The following is a 12,716-nucleotide window of genomic DNA, read 5'->3' as shown; positions in this document are numbered from 1 at the left end:
AATCCGTGCAGATAGTTTTTCCAAGTGCGTCCATTTCTTCATATCATTATGAAGTAATTAATTTGCTGAATATATGCTGCATTAGCAAAGAAACAACAGCATTATCATCACTGCAATGCATCTGTAGTTATTTTGATTAGATAATCAATAAATGTTAAAACAGAAAAAAAAATAAGTACAAGACTACACATATAATACACATTTATGTAATTTGGTGAGTATCTCAGAGAAGTATTTACTTCAATACTTAATAACATAATTGATATATTTTTATTTATACATGTATTTTATTTAGCACATTTTCATGGTTCAGTACTGTTGTTTTATTATTTTTGTAAAAACATTTCAGAACTGTTTCACTTTGAGTGTTATGTTTGTTTGTTTGTTTTTATCCAGTATTTATTTTAAAAACTATCTGTCAATTAATGGGTTATCGGCAAGTAGGGACCAACTTAGTTATGAGCATCTGTAAAAACCACTACGGGTCGACCTCTACTGTATACCCTTTGCTTTGACTTACAAATTTTATTTTATTTTTATTCATATAGGAAATTTAAAGAGGCTTTGTGTTCTAGAAATACTCAGTGTTTGAAGTAATTCACTCTACAGCTTGCACAAGGACTGCTCTCATCCTAAACATCAACTTTTACGTTTCGGCATCCGCACGTTGGCAAACCACAGCAGTACCGCAGCAGGACTTTCTGTGGCCGCATCTACCCACAGATCCCCACATCACAGTCGGGCCAGCCCGCTCACAGCCCTGCCAAGCCCTAAAGCAGCCCAGCCACAGCCTGCCCCATGATAAGGCTTGTAGATGTGGTGTGTGTGTGTGTGTGTCTTGGGGTATGGGTGGGTCTCGTTCACGGGCTGGCTCTCGGCCAAAGAAGGGCGGGACGTTTTTATGCCAGCTCTATTTTGATTGACAGTCCCACAAAAATAGACTTATTGGAAACTGACAGGTCTGGGGTAACTAAAGGTGACATATGTGACAAGGCCTGTTAATAATACTAGCACATACTGTGCATTCAAACACATTAAACAAAGCATCCAGTGAGCTGCTGATGAGTACACAAAGATAATTAAAATTTTTATATTTGTGCAAATTGATTTACTACACTTCACATATATGTTATAAAGAATAAATCTGCGCAGGAATTTCTCTCATTACGAATACGGAGCTTACAGGAATGAAAGTTGGGCTCAATACAACACCTTCAATCCGGCACTGGCTCTTAGGATTTGTTATTGCAAGTGGGACCTCCACCCTAATTTTGAGGCACATGAGGTTCTTCGGACAAGCAGAAAGCTGATGATTTTACTTTTCCTTCAGTGTTAAATACAGCAGAGAATGAACACTAAACACTGAAAGTCTATCAGCATGTTGGGTGATGTCATGCCTGCCAAATTCCTCTCCTTCGGTACACAAGTTAAAAGACTGAGTCATATTTATACACCAGCACACTGTCACACCATTCAGAAGGCATGATGTATGTCTGCGAAACCGCAAAATGACAAAAGGTAAAAGGAAAAGTAAACACATTGGTTTTGGTCTTGCCGTAGAGCAAGACGCCTATTTTCATTGACAAACAATGGCCTGAATATCCCTCATAACTGGGATTATGTACAAGAATTTCAACATAACAGTTGGTACTTGAAATGTTTTGAAAGACAGCACTTAAAGTGTTTTACTTATACTGTTTGTCAAAGATTGCCATCCAATACAGACAGAACTTTATTTTTTAAACGATTAATGGGTTTTAATCTAAACCCTCTTGGAACTAAACTACCTGAGACATGAGAACTAAATTCAACAGACTTGCCCGATACTGAGACATGGGGGACCACACACAGGCGCATGAAATGCAAATGCATTATGAAAATATAAAATGTTCACCAAGTCACACAAACATACAGGCAGCGTTATGTTCGGTCAAAGAAGAGCTACAGTTCTGAAGTCACAGAGCAAGAAGCCTATTCCCTCACGTGAGAGCTAACGCAAACACTCAACTTTGAGAGCAAACATGTAAAGTAAAAAAAAATAAAAAAATTCTAAGACTGAAATTCTGAGAGGCAGAGAAATGCTAGGGATTTACAGATGGATAAAGAAGACGGAAACGCGAGAAAGGAAGTTTATTAAGCCCCTTAATTCCACAGGAGCACAATGTTTGTAAGCACACTGTGTCTTTGGGCTATGCTGATAGCCTATCTGTAATGAGATATGAACAAGGCTGAACAAACCACCAATCGACACAAACAACATACATTGGAGTTGGACTGCACAAGTGCCAAGAGCAAACTATTCAAGGGCAACACTCACATTCAGACTATTCTCACTTCCTATCCTTATATAATCTTTCATTCATTTAAAGCAAAATGAATAGGAAATAGTTACTATAACAAATAAGGTTTATATAAGAATAAAAAAGTCTTACATAAAATTACTGAGGAATGATTTATCTGCTCAGATTTCCACAGACACAATATGTGCAGATATTTCAGAGATTATAATACGAATGAAATATCCTATGCTATATCCTCCACATACTGTTAAAGTGCGCCTATTTCATTGCTAAAAAACAACATTATTTTGTGTATTTGGTATAATAAAATGTGTTCACGTGGTTTACGGTTAAAAAAACAATATTTTCCACATACCGTACATTTTCGGAGCTCTCTCTTTCTCTCTATCTCTCTCTTTCTGAAACGCACTGATTTTGTACAAAACTCATTGATTTGAAAAGCTCTGTGTCCCTGATTGGCCAGCTAATCTGTACGTTGTAATTTGGCCTGAATACCTCTGACATCAGCCGGAAATGTGACGCTCCTTACCATGTTTGAAAAGTTTTGCGCACAATGCAATGCAAACAGGAGTTAATTTACAGGCTGTGAGTCAGAAGCGGGAGGAATTATGATAATGTCGGCCTTTACTACATCACCAATCCCAGGAAGTAAACTGTTGCCTACAATCCCTGTGTTTGTAAACAGGTGTAAAACGCTCTACACAGGTGGTCTTGGAGCGTCTGTCACCAAACTCTGGTGCGACCCATCTGTAGTGTGAACAATGTTCGACCTCGGACTGAACCAAATACAGGAAGTTCTTCACATGTTTGAGCCACTGGGCTTCCGTCGTGACATAAGGGTTAACATCAAACAATGTTATATTGTGGGTTAACAACAAACAAGGCAATCTTGGTCCGTTGCAGAGATTCGCTGTCTCCTGGACGTTTGAGCTGATGATTTTATAAATGCATAGCTGTCCTCCACACACAAAAATAGTGAAGCTCCGTGAGAAGGGCTTTTGATAGAACAGTTGCGCAATGTTGCGTTAAAGCAAAGAAACTTTGCAAAAAAATGCATCATTTATCTCCATATCTTGATAGTTTCGCTCTTCCTGTCATGCTGGTTGTTGTGGAAACATGGGGGGTGGTCATGAGATGGTAAGAGCTGTCAGAGACCAATGACAGCACTGACCGTTGTCACATAGTGTACGGTGCGGCGTTTTGAGTATGGTAAAAACAACATATGTGAACACGGACCGCACAAACTTTTTTACAATGTAATTTTTTGTACGCTCCGAGGCCGTACCACGGTGCGCACCAACATGTGTGAAAACACCCTTACACACCAAAGGAAATGTAAAATCATGAATTGGACCATAGGTGCTCTTTAATGTTTAGCTCTGTACCATTTAAGGTATGTAACCAAATTTCCTATAAGATTTATTTTATTCATACATTAGAAGTTGATTTTAATTGAAACATATCTGAGAACTCAGAAAACCATTCTCTTCTCATTAAATATAATAATTATTAGTTATGTAAACTACTTGAGCTTTCACTATAAATGGCTAATCTATAAATGCCTGCGAGGGTGTAAGCAAAATAAAAATTGCATTATAAATAATAAACCCCCCATTTCAATGTGCTCATATTATACTATAGCAGGCTACATAAATCTAGCTTTTCATATGAAGGAAAAAACGTCATTCTGCTGTAATGAGCAGCACACATTCTTTCATCATTGAAACAGCAATAAGGCTGATATCTGGGGAGCAGAAAATAACAAGTGATTTAATACAGTATCAGCAAGGTCACATTTTAGCTTGCCTGCCTGCAAACTTTCAAACACGGGTGTTCTCCAGATGTCTTCAACGGTATCACCTTAATTTAATGAAGAAAAGTTATTCCTTAAGGAATGTTATCAACATATTCAGTAATTTTTTTAAATGAATCTTATTTTAAATGAATTGGTGTCTAATATCTAAATCGGACATAAAATCCCACAGATCAGTCAGGAAATTCTTATCCACAGAGACTCATTTGAACAAATTTGAATCTACAAAAACCATACACATTTTGATGGAAAATGACATTCTTGGCTCATCCATGGTCTCTCTCTCTTTCTCTCTCTTTTACTCTGGAGAGGTGAGCAGAGCTGGACGGAAGTTTGACATGGGGAACGAAACCCAAATAAAGCCAGTTTTCTGGGAAGTCATTTCACATTCCAGTGAGACCAGAGAGGCTTCCCACCTTCCAGTAACAGTGTGTGTACAGACCTGTCTGTGGCTGCACCTATTTACTTAAACATTAAAACACGTCCAGAGTGAAAGAGTAAGAAAATGTGCGTGTATCTGACCTGAAGCTTTCTCACACAATTTACCCTTCTGTTTATCATTCAGCGCATCTCTCTCTCACTCTGTTTCTCTCTCCCTCCATCCCCTTCATTCCTTTCCACTGATCTCAGACCCTCATCCTGTCATTTGTCTGGTGTCCATTAGAAAAAGAAGATGTGATGGGGGACAGGCGTTTCTAATGCACCAGCTGGCCTTCTTCACAGCTCCATCAGGAAGCTCACATTAAACAAACTCATTAACTGCCAAGGCAACCTGCTTGGGTCTTGACGACATCATTTACCAAAGACAATCTCTAAATAATCACACGGTCATGTCTGCGAACGTCCGCAACCTTTTGCTTCCCCGGGACGGAGACGATATTGAGGAGCTATAGTGTGCGAAGGGAGAGAATTGGAGGAAGTGTCCTGCTGTCCTAATGACTCTGTATATTTGGTTTAGACCAAATATAATGATTCAAACGGGCCTTGACTTGAATTCAGCACACTAACAAATAAAAAATGGGCCACTTAAGTACATCAGTACTGTCTTGCAGGCCCATACAAACTCTTTACTTCAAGTCTAAACACTTCCAAATATAAAGATTATAACACAGTGACAAATGAATTGCTGCATGTCACAAGTCGTCACACTGTTGGTTGCTAGTACTGTAGGTTTACACACTACTATAGTCGCAACATGAAGTTGGCTATTTAGTGCATATCGGTTACAATCTCTGTAAACGCATTTTGCACAGGGTAGATTACCATGAATGCAATTGTAATTTTTTGTATTAAAAATATTTTTAATATTAATAAAAAAACCTAATGTGACAAAGGTTTGGTGCAGAAGGTACAGCATTTGCTCATTAAAAATATAATAGCTGATAGCATATAGGAATCCAGGTCTGAATCTCTCTCCCACCTTAACTTTCATCTGTCTCTACATTGTTTTAAATCGTTTTTTAAAAAACCTTGAAAACACTAAAAAGAAAAATATTGTTACGGCATAATGCAGTCAATGGGATGTTCCTTAAACTTTTTACAGTCTAATTTGTCTGCTAAACCCAGAACTCCTGACATGACACACACAAAATATTGCAAACTCTTAAAAATAGCCAATTAAAATGAAGCATGACTGGCTAAAATGCCACATAGACGCAGACATGAAGACAGCAGAGGTTTCTGAAATGAGGAAGAAAATGATGAACTGAGAATAACTGTTTATTTTACTACCCTGTAGACATAATGTATCATCAGCTCAGTTTAAATAAATTCAACACTTTCGGACTTTCTGCCTCTCTAACGCTCATAAACACACATACATTGTTGGCAGGGATGGTGTGCGGACAGATGCGAGAGACCCTGGGTTCATCTCCAGGTCAGGAAGTGTGTGTTCCACAGGACGAGTGTGGAGTGATGACAAACCCCCAGACTCCGGGTCACAGGGGGTCGTGCGCGGCGGGCAAAGAGAGAGAAGGTGCCAGCCAAGTGGCATGGTGCTGGACCACACACAAGCACGCGTCCAAACTAGCGCCATGGGGGAGAGGTGCCACGTTAAACACTGCTTACTGGAAGAGTCGGGCAGTGAAGGCATCCGTGTTTCTTTAGCTGCTGGACACTTCTCAAGGAGCCTATCCACCGCAGTACACCAAACACACAAACCTTGGATTAGAGCTCATCTCCGGTTGGACTCCTACTGGGGACTACTTGTCTGGGCCTTCAGCGAGCCAAACCTGCTAAACACTAATCCGGTCCTCACAGTTCTTTCCAGCAGAACGGACACTTGGTGGGTATTTTATCCACATGGGACGAAAACTATGATAGAAGGGCCAGGTATGAGAACAGCATGTGTAAACACTCGCAATGGTAAAAGACATCTTGGCAGCCTCACAGTCTCTCTCTCTCTCTCTTTCTGTCCCACACCCACCAGTTCTGAGTGAGAGAAAAGCTCTTACATGTCTCTCTAATCATCATAAGCCTTCATTCATGCTCATCCAAAATAGTAAAGTAAAAAAGGGAAAGAAGAAAAGCACCAGGTTGAAAAGACCAGCATCGTAGTCACCAACATGAGTTGCTTATATGCTGGTGTCCTAACCAAGATTCTAAAGAATCAACTAACCAGTGGTACATCTGTGCCAAACCGGCTTCAATAGAAATAAAATGCTAAATGACAAAATTTAACAAAAGTTATGCATTAGTTATGCATCAGCACTTAACCAACATTAGCCAGTCTCATCCAGCTTGTCAGAGGTAGTCATAACATTTTTGTTTCATAGAGTTTAATGTTTCATTATACAATAAAGGGGCTTGAGGAAGATACTTAATGTTCTTGATAAAATGCATTTAAAGATGTGAGGCATGTGGTTTCACCCTTCATTGGCAGAGAGAGCCCTTGCCAGACCACTGAACACAGAGGGCCCTTTTCCTCCAAAGCTCTTCTCATGACCTGTGTGTGTGTGTGTAAGTGTGCGCACGCGCGCACGCGTAGGTATGACTAAAGAGTGCCTGTGTTCATGTACATAAACCAACCTTTATTCTGAACTCTCTCAATTCACCTTATATCATCACAGTCAGAGCTGTAAATTATTGGTGAAGCAGTGAACCATACGAAAATGCCTTCGGGTCAATGGTTCAAGTAATCCATAATTAACACCCTAGTAATTTTACCTGACAGATTAAAGGAAACTGTACAAGTCTCTCCGGTGGTCTGTTTAAGACAGAGACAATGGACAAAAAAAAGTTGCCATGTAACCTAAGAAATGTGTTTTGGGTGATATTATCTGAATTAATAGGTTTTGTACAAGACAGAATTACTTAATGCCATACAAATATAATTGCCCTGCACCAAAAAAAAGTGTATTTAAAGGATTTTCATTTCTACAGGTAACAGCCGTCCATATGCACTTTTTCACTGTGCAAAGCTCAACTTTCAAATCAAAATTTACCTCTGAGCACTGTTAAAAGTACCTTACTCCTTGCACCTCCTTACTGCAAAGATAGATTGTCTTCAACACTGAATGTCACTAATCACTCTATACATTCAATAAGGGAAAGGTGTGGAAAAATAGCGCTACCGGTTCCATCTGACTGAGGCTGGAGACGTGCAGCCCGACCCACAGCCTTTTAGATGGAAAAGAACATGGCGTCTCTGTTTTGTTAATGGGACACAAAGACACATTCCAGCTCCTCAATGCTGAAGGGCTCCTTTACAGAGGCTGAGGCAAGAGTGGGCTAATGGCGTGAGGACAGACGATTAAGGGGGGATATCCCCTCTGCACTCAGCTAGCATGCACACACACATACAGTGTGTATATACGCACAAGGGGAAATTCTTTTCGCCAGTGAGGGGACACAATAAAAGGGCAACGTAGATTCAAAAGTGAGGGGGGGGCAGAAATAAAGATTTGCAGTAATGCGCCAATGCACCTCTGTATGAATGTTATGTGTTATTATATCTTAAAAAAGACTTTCTATAAATGCATTAAACAAAGGACAAGTCAAGTGGGAGGGGGAAAGGCTGTAAACAAAGCTTATCAACAAAGTACCAGACAATTTTTTTATGAGAAGCTTGTTAAAAGATCTAAACCACAGCATAATAAGCAATAAAGCACTTTTGTTGGGAGTTAAGTATATAGTTACATCCGCCCATTGAGTACAGTCAAGGTCAAAGTTTTTCTGGTGTGGGGCATATTTGTTCCTTAAGCCGGTGCTAAGTCTCTCACTCGTCCTGCTCCAATACTCCGCCTAATCGGAGTATGATTAACTTAAAGTGTTGCGCAACTACCCGTTGTGAAGTGAGCAAACTTTATTAAACCCACAGGACTGAGGGCTGCTATCGGCACTAGGGGCATAATGATCAACCAGACTGTGTCACCCTCACTCTTTCTCTTAAACGTTTCAGTCTCTTTTCCCTCCTTCCCAGTAACCCACCAATTCACTAATATTCTCCAACAAATTGTATTTTCCTTTGCCTGACGTTCATTTCTACTTATTGGCATGTACTGGATTATGTGGGTCGCCAAAGAATTGTGACGCAATGAAGTGAAGTTTTTGTTTTGTGCTATTTCTCCTGTTTGCACATGAAATTCTTGACCTGGGAGAACTCAGCTAGCCAAAGAGCGTTGATGATTGATTTTATACTAATCATGGGTGTGGTTTGGACATGACATTCTCAATTAACAATCGCACGTGTCAGCTAAGGAAACCGTAGCTAGCTAGGTTACTATCCTAATGGTGAAAAAGGATAACTTGGAAGACTGTCTCAAGACTACGTGTCAAACTCCTAGGAAAATATGTGGTCATAATAAATGCAGAGATTTTTGATTTTGGAGACACTTTCCCCTTCAAAATTACAGCTAGTTTTGAAATGCAGTGCATAATATAAACTCAAGCTTTGACCAGTTTGATTTCTTCCACTGAATAAACTAACCATTCGCAGTTTTGAAAGTTCTGCTGTCTTCGTTTCTATTGTCCCCTTCTTATTCTTCACTTGTGCCCTTCACTGCAGGGAGAGACAGTGTGGCGACAGCTAAAAAGCAACTGAGAGGACGGGGAGAGAGAACTGCCCTACTATTATCAATTACATAAATAAATACCAGAAATGCAGCAAGGCGTGCAACAGGCCAATGCAGCCGGATGCAGCAATGCGACTAAATGGGTGGCATTTTTCAGCCAATAACAAACTCTATGATAACTATTACTGCACAGACTGTCTGACAGATGTCCTGTCATCAGCTCAGCATCGCTTGTGGATTGATCATGTGTTTTATTCAAAAAACAGCACTATAAAAAGCTTTTATATATGTAGCCTAACAATGTGCCCTGGATTTGTCCTTGTTGTTTAATAAACACATAAAAATATGTATTTTATAATTTTTTAATGCAGAGTAATTATTGTGTTATTAAACATGTAAATTCTTTACCAAGCCTATGTGTGCTCTGTAAATCACGAATCATTAATTTAACCCAAAATGTTGCACAGGTACTGTAGAATGCCCTCAACGTGCAGCCTCCCTTTTTGCATATCATTCACTGATACCTAAGATGGCCACTGTCACCGTTAGTGTTAACTCGGTGGCTTTATTTCTGGCTTTATCGCTTCTCCAGGCTGGACTAAGCCTGGGGTTGAGTTACAAGCTGCTGCTTGGCAGAGATATTTCGAGAGCCCGGTCAAGCTGTTTTCAAAATGTACAGGCTCCAGGAGAGAGCTTCAGAATAAACACTCGCCTCTAGACGCGCTTCAAAGACCCTTTGGCATAAGCACCGCACTTAATCACAACAAAGTGAAAACGCAATAAATGCCTGTAGAGTCTAATGAGGTGAGGGACATTATTTACACGTGCCACAGTGGGCTCTGGCTCAACCCAGCAAGTCTTCCGTATTAAGGGGGAGAAACCTCCTGCGAGGGGCAAATAGTTCTCAGAATCAACATACAGCACAGCTAATGAATGTACTCCATTGATAGAGAATAAAAGAGTCAGAATTAAAGATTTCTAAATGATGATGAATAATAGTCAAACTTATATTCATTAAAGTGGTGAAAATAACACTAGAAACTCTATTTATAGAAAAAGCACACCTCACAGCTCACCTTAAAACACCTGCACAAACACAACTTTAAAAGCTCACTGGTAAGGTTTTTAAAGCTTGTATGTATTTAATAATAAATGAGCTGCCTTCTCTATATGGCCCAAATGGGTAAAACGGCATCAAGTCAGTTACACCTCAAGAGTACCCAAAAGCTGCCCAAGATGAACTTTGAGCTACAAAGTGAAATTTAAATGTGAAAAACAATCACCAGACTTACAATTATATAAGTGAACTCTGTTTGATTCTGAGTAAGAACATACCAATCCTACGACTATGGTGTGAATAAATGTGAGTGTATACAGGTGTGTTTCAGAGAACAGTTTATCAGAGTTTGATATTAAATTATCACTTAACATCTTGCTCAAACTTTGAGAATGGTTACAGACTTTCCACATTAAAAACACTGAATTGTTGACATCATAAAATCACATGTGAGAGTGATTAAAATTGAAATCAGCTTCCCATAGTTTGTGTATTCTATTTAATTACAAGCACGTGCATTTATTTTGTAGACTTACGGTAGTGTTCGAGATATTGCACTTTTTCATAATAACATAATTATTGGTGGACCACAGTGTTATATAGTTAGAATGAGAAGTGTAGCAATGCTACCAGACAGACACATGCAACTGATACCAATGTGTACATGGACTTGATTGTATCTACGATGTTAAATGTTACTCACAGGTAATAAGTGAAAGCGCTGAGGCCGGCGGGGACGGCGGTCAGTCCTCGTCCAGAGCAGTCCGCTCCTCCGTCCTCATCACAGCGGCACAGCGGAGCGCATGTGGCCGGAGTGGACTGTCCCTCTCCCGCAGCGGCTGCTCGCCCTCCTATCCACAACCCCAGCACGAGCATCCGAACGGCCAGCTGTGCCATTATACGCGTCCTTTCCACCCAAAAGACCCTCGAAGTGGTTTCCTTCGGCAGTTACACGGTGGTAGCGATCGTTCGTTTAACCTTAAAACAAGTACAATATCAGAATCTCTGGAGACTTTGTATTCGCTAGGCTCCTCGACCTGATGCGGGCGACTTAACGGGATAGAAATTAAGCAACAATATGTTCCCTTTGTTTGTGGTTGCCCCAAAAATATATATATGTAAAAGCTGCTTTTCTTTCTGCTACAGTGCTGGTGAATAAGAGCTCTTACCTAATGCCCGCGAACGATGAGCAGATCGGGCCAGTCAACGGTCATTCTGCGCGGAGTCTCGAGCCTCCAAAAACACGCAAACAAAACCCCGTGAGCTCAGATCCCCGGGTCTAAACAAACCAGGCTCCACACTGGCGTGATTGTGAAGCCCCCGCGTTCAGGAAACACTTTTAAAACCCTGACGAAACACGGCGATTACAACAATATTTTCACTCACTCACTCTCTCTCTTTCTGATTTGTTTCCTGTAGAAAAACACGGTTAGCTCTCCGTCGAGCCTCACGTTTCCTCTCTCTCTCCCTCTTTCTCCCTCTCTCTTTCACTGCAGGACAGGCAGTGAGGTGTTGAATATGTTAATACAAACCTACATATTAATGATTTCTCGACGTCAGCCGTGTAATTGTTGTGGTAGACTACTCGACTAACAACTAGGTTTTTAAAGCTTGATTTAATAGCATGCCAACGAGAAACAGGTTGAAATAATAGCATGATAATACTGTACATCTTTTTTTGCACTTAAAACACTTTCAAACACGAAATTGCAGTTAGAAAATGAAATTACATAAAATAATAAAAACACAGCTGAGAAAATAGCCTATTGTAACGACTCATGTGATGCAGCTACACTACATAGATTAGAAAAAAGTACACTTTTAAACAATTAAGGTTCCTGGAAGGCCCGTTGTTGGGACATATTATTTCATAAAAAACATCTAACCTCCACAGAACCTTTTTTTTTTTGAAAACCAAGATTTATTTTTATATGGCATTGCTGTGAAGTGCAATTTTTCACTTTAATTTGTAAGAGCACTCTAAAAAATATTGCTTAAACAAAAAACAAAACAAAAAATACAAAAGTTATTATTAAAGTTGCATATTTTTTTTAGTTAAGACAACTACTTCTGAAATTAGGTATATTGAGTTGGATGTAGGCTACTTAGAAAATTGTGTTAAAACTAGTTGAATAGCCTACTCATAAAATTTATGTTGTTCTAACTTGTTTTTTTCCACATTATTTTAAATTTGATTCAATCGTGGGCACTGATTTCCACAAAACTACTAAAAATATTCTAACTTTGTTTATTTAACAACACTTGTCAGGCTGCATAAGACAACCAGTCTTAGCATTTTAAGCGAAATGCCTTCTGATTGAAACAGCATGTAAGATAATGCTCAGTAAGTCTTTTCTCAAATTAAGTAAATGCTCTATTCTTTAATCTTCAATCTTTAGCATAACCAAATCAATAACATAACAGAAACTCCTTAAAATACCAAAAGTACAGAACATTAAACATCAATAAGTCTTCTCGTGTTTTCATCTTGATTAAAATTCATAAAATAACATCATATTTCAACATTTACTGTC

At 39.4% G+C, this 12,716-nt stretch overlaps 1 protein-coding gene across 1 annotated transcript in view; it reads right to left on the bottom strand.

Moving 5' to 3' along the window:
• The window catches only part of lgr4 (leucine-rich repeat containing G protein-coupled receptor 4), a 53,740-nt gene extending 41,951 nt beyond the window's left edge, over window positions 1-11,789 (bottom strand). The window contains exons 1-2 of the mRNA XM_065267857.2: window positions 11,352-11,789; window positions 10,886-11,160 (exon numbers count right to left, since the gene is read on the bottom strand). Coding sequence (XP_065123929.1) covers window positions 10,886-11,079 — 194 coding nt within the window. The 5' untranslated portion in view covers window positions 11,080-11,160; window positions 11,352-11,789. The remainder of the gene's footprint in view (window positions 1-10,885; window positions 11,161-11,351) is intronic.
• Window positions 11,790-12,716: the final 927 nt, after the last annotated feature.

This window comes from Paramisgurnus dabryanus, chromosome 2 (assembly GCF_030506205.2).
Source record: "Paramisgurnus dabryanus chromosome 2, PD_genome_1.1, whole genome shotgun sequence".
NCBI lineage: Eukaryota > Metazoa > Chordata > Actinopteri > Cypriniformes > Cobitidae > Paramisgurnus > Paramisgurnus dabryanus.
This window is presented reverse-complemented; position numbering and strand designations above follow the sequence as displayed.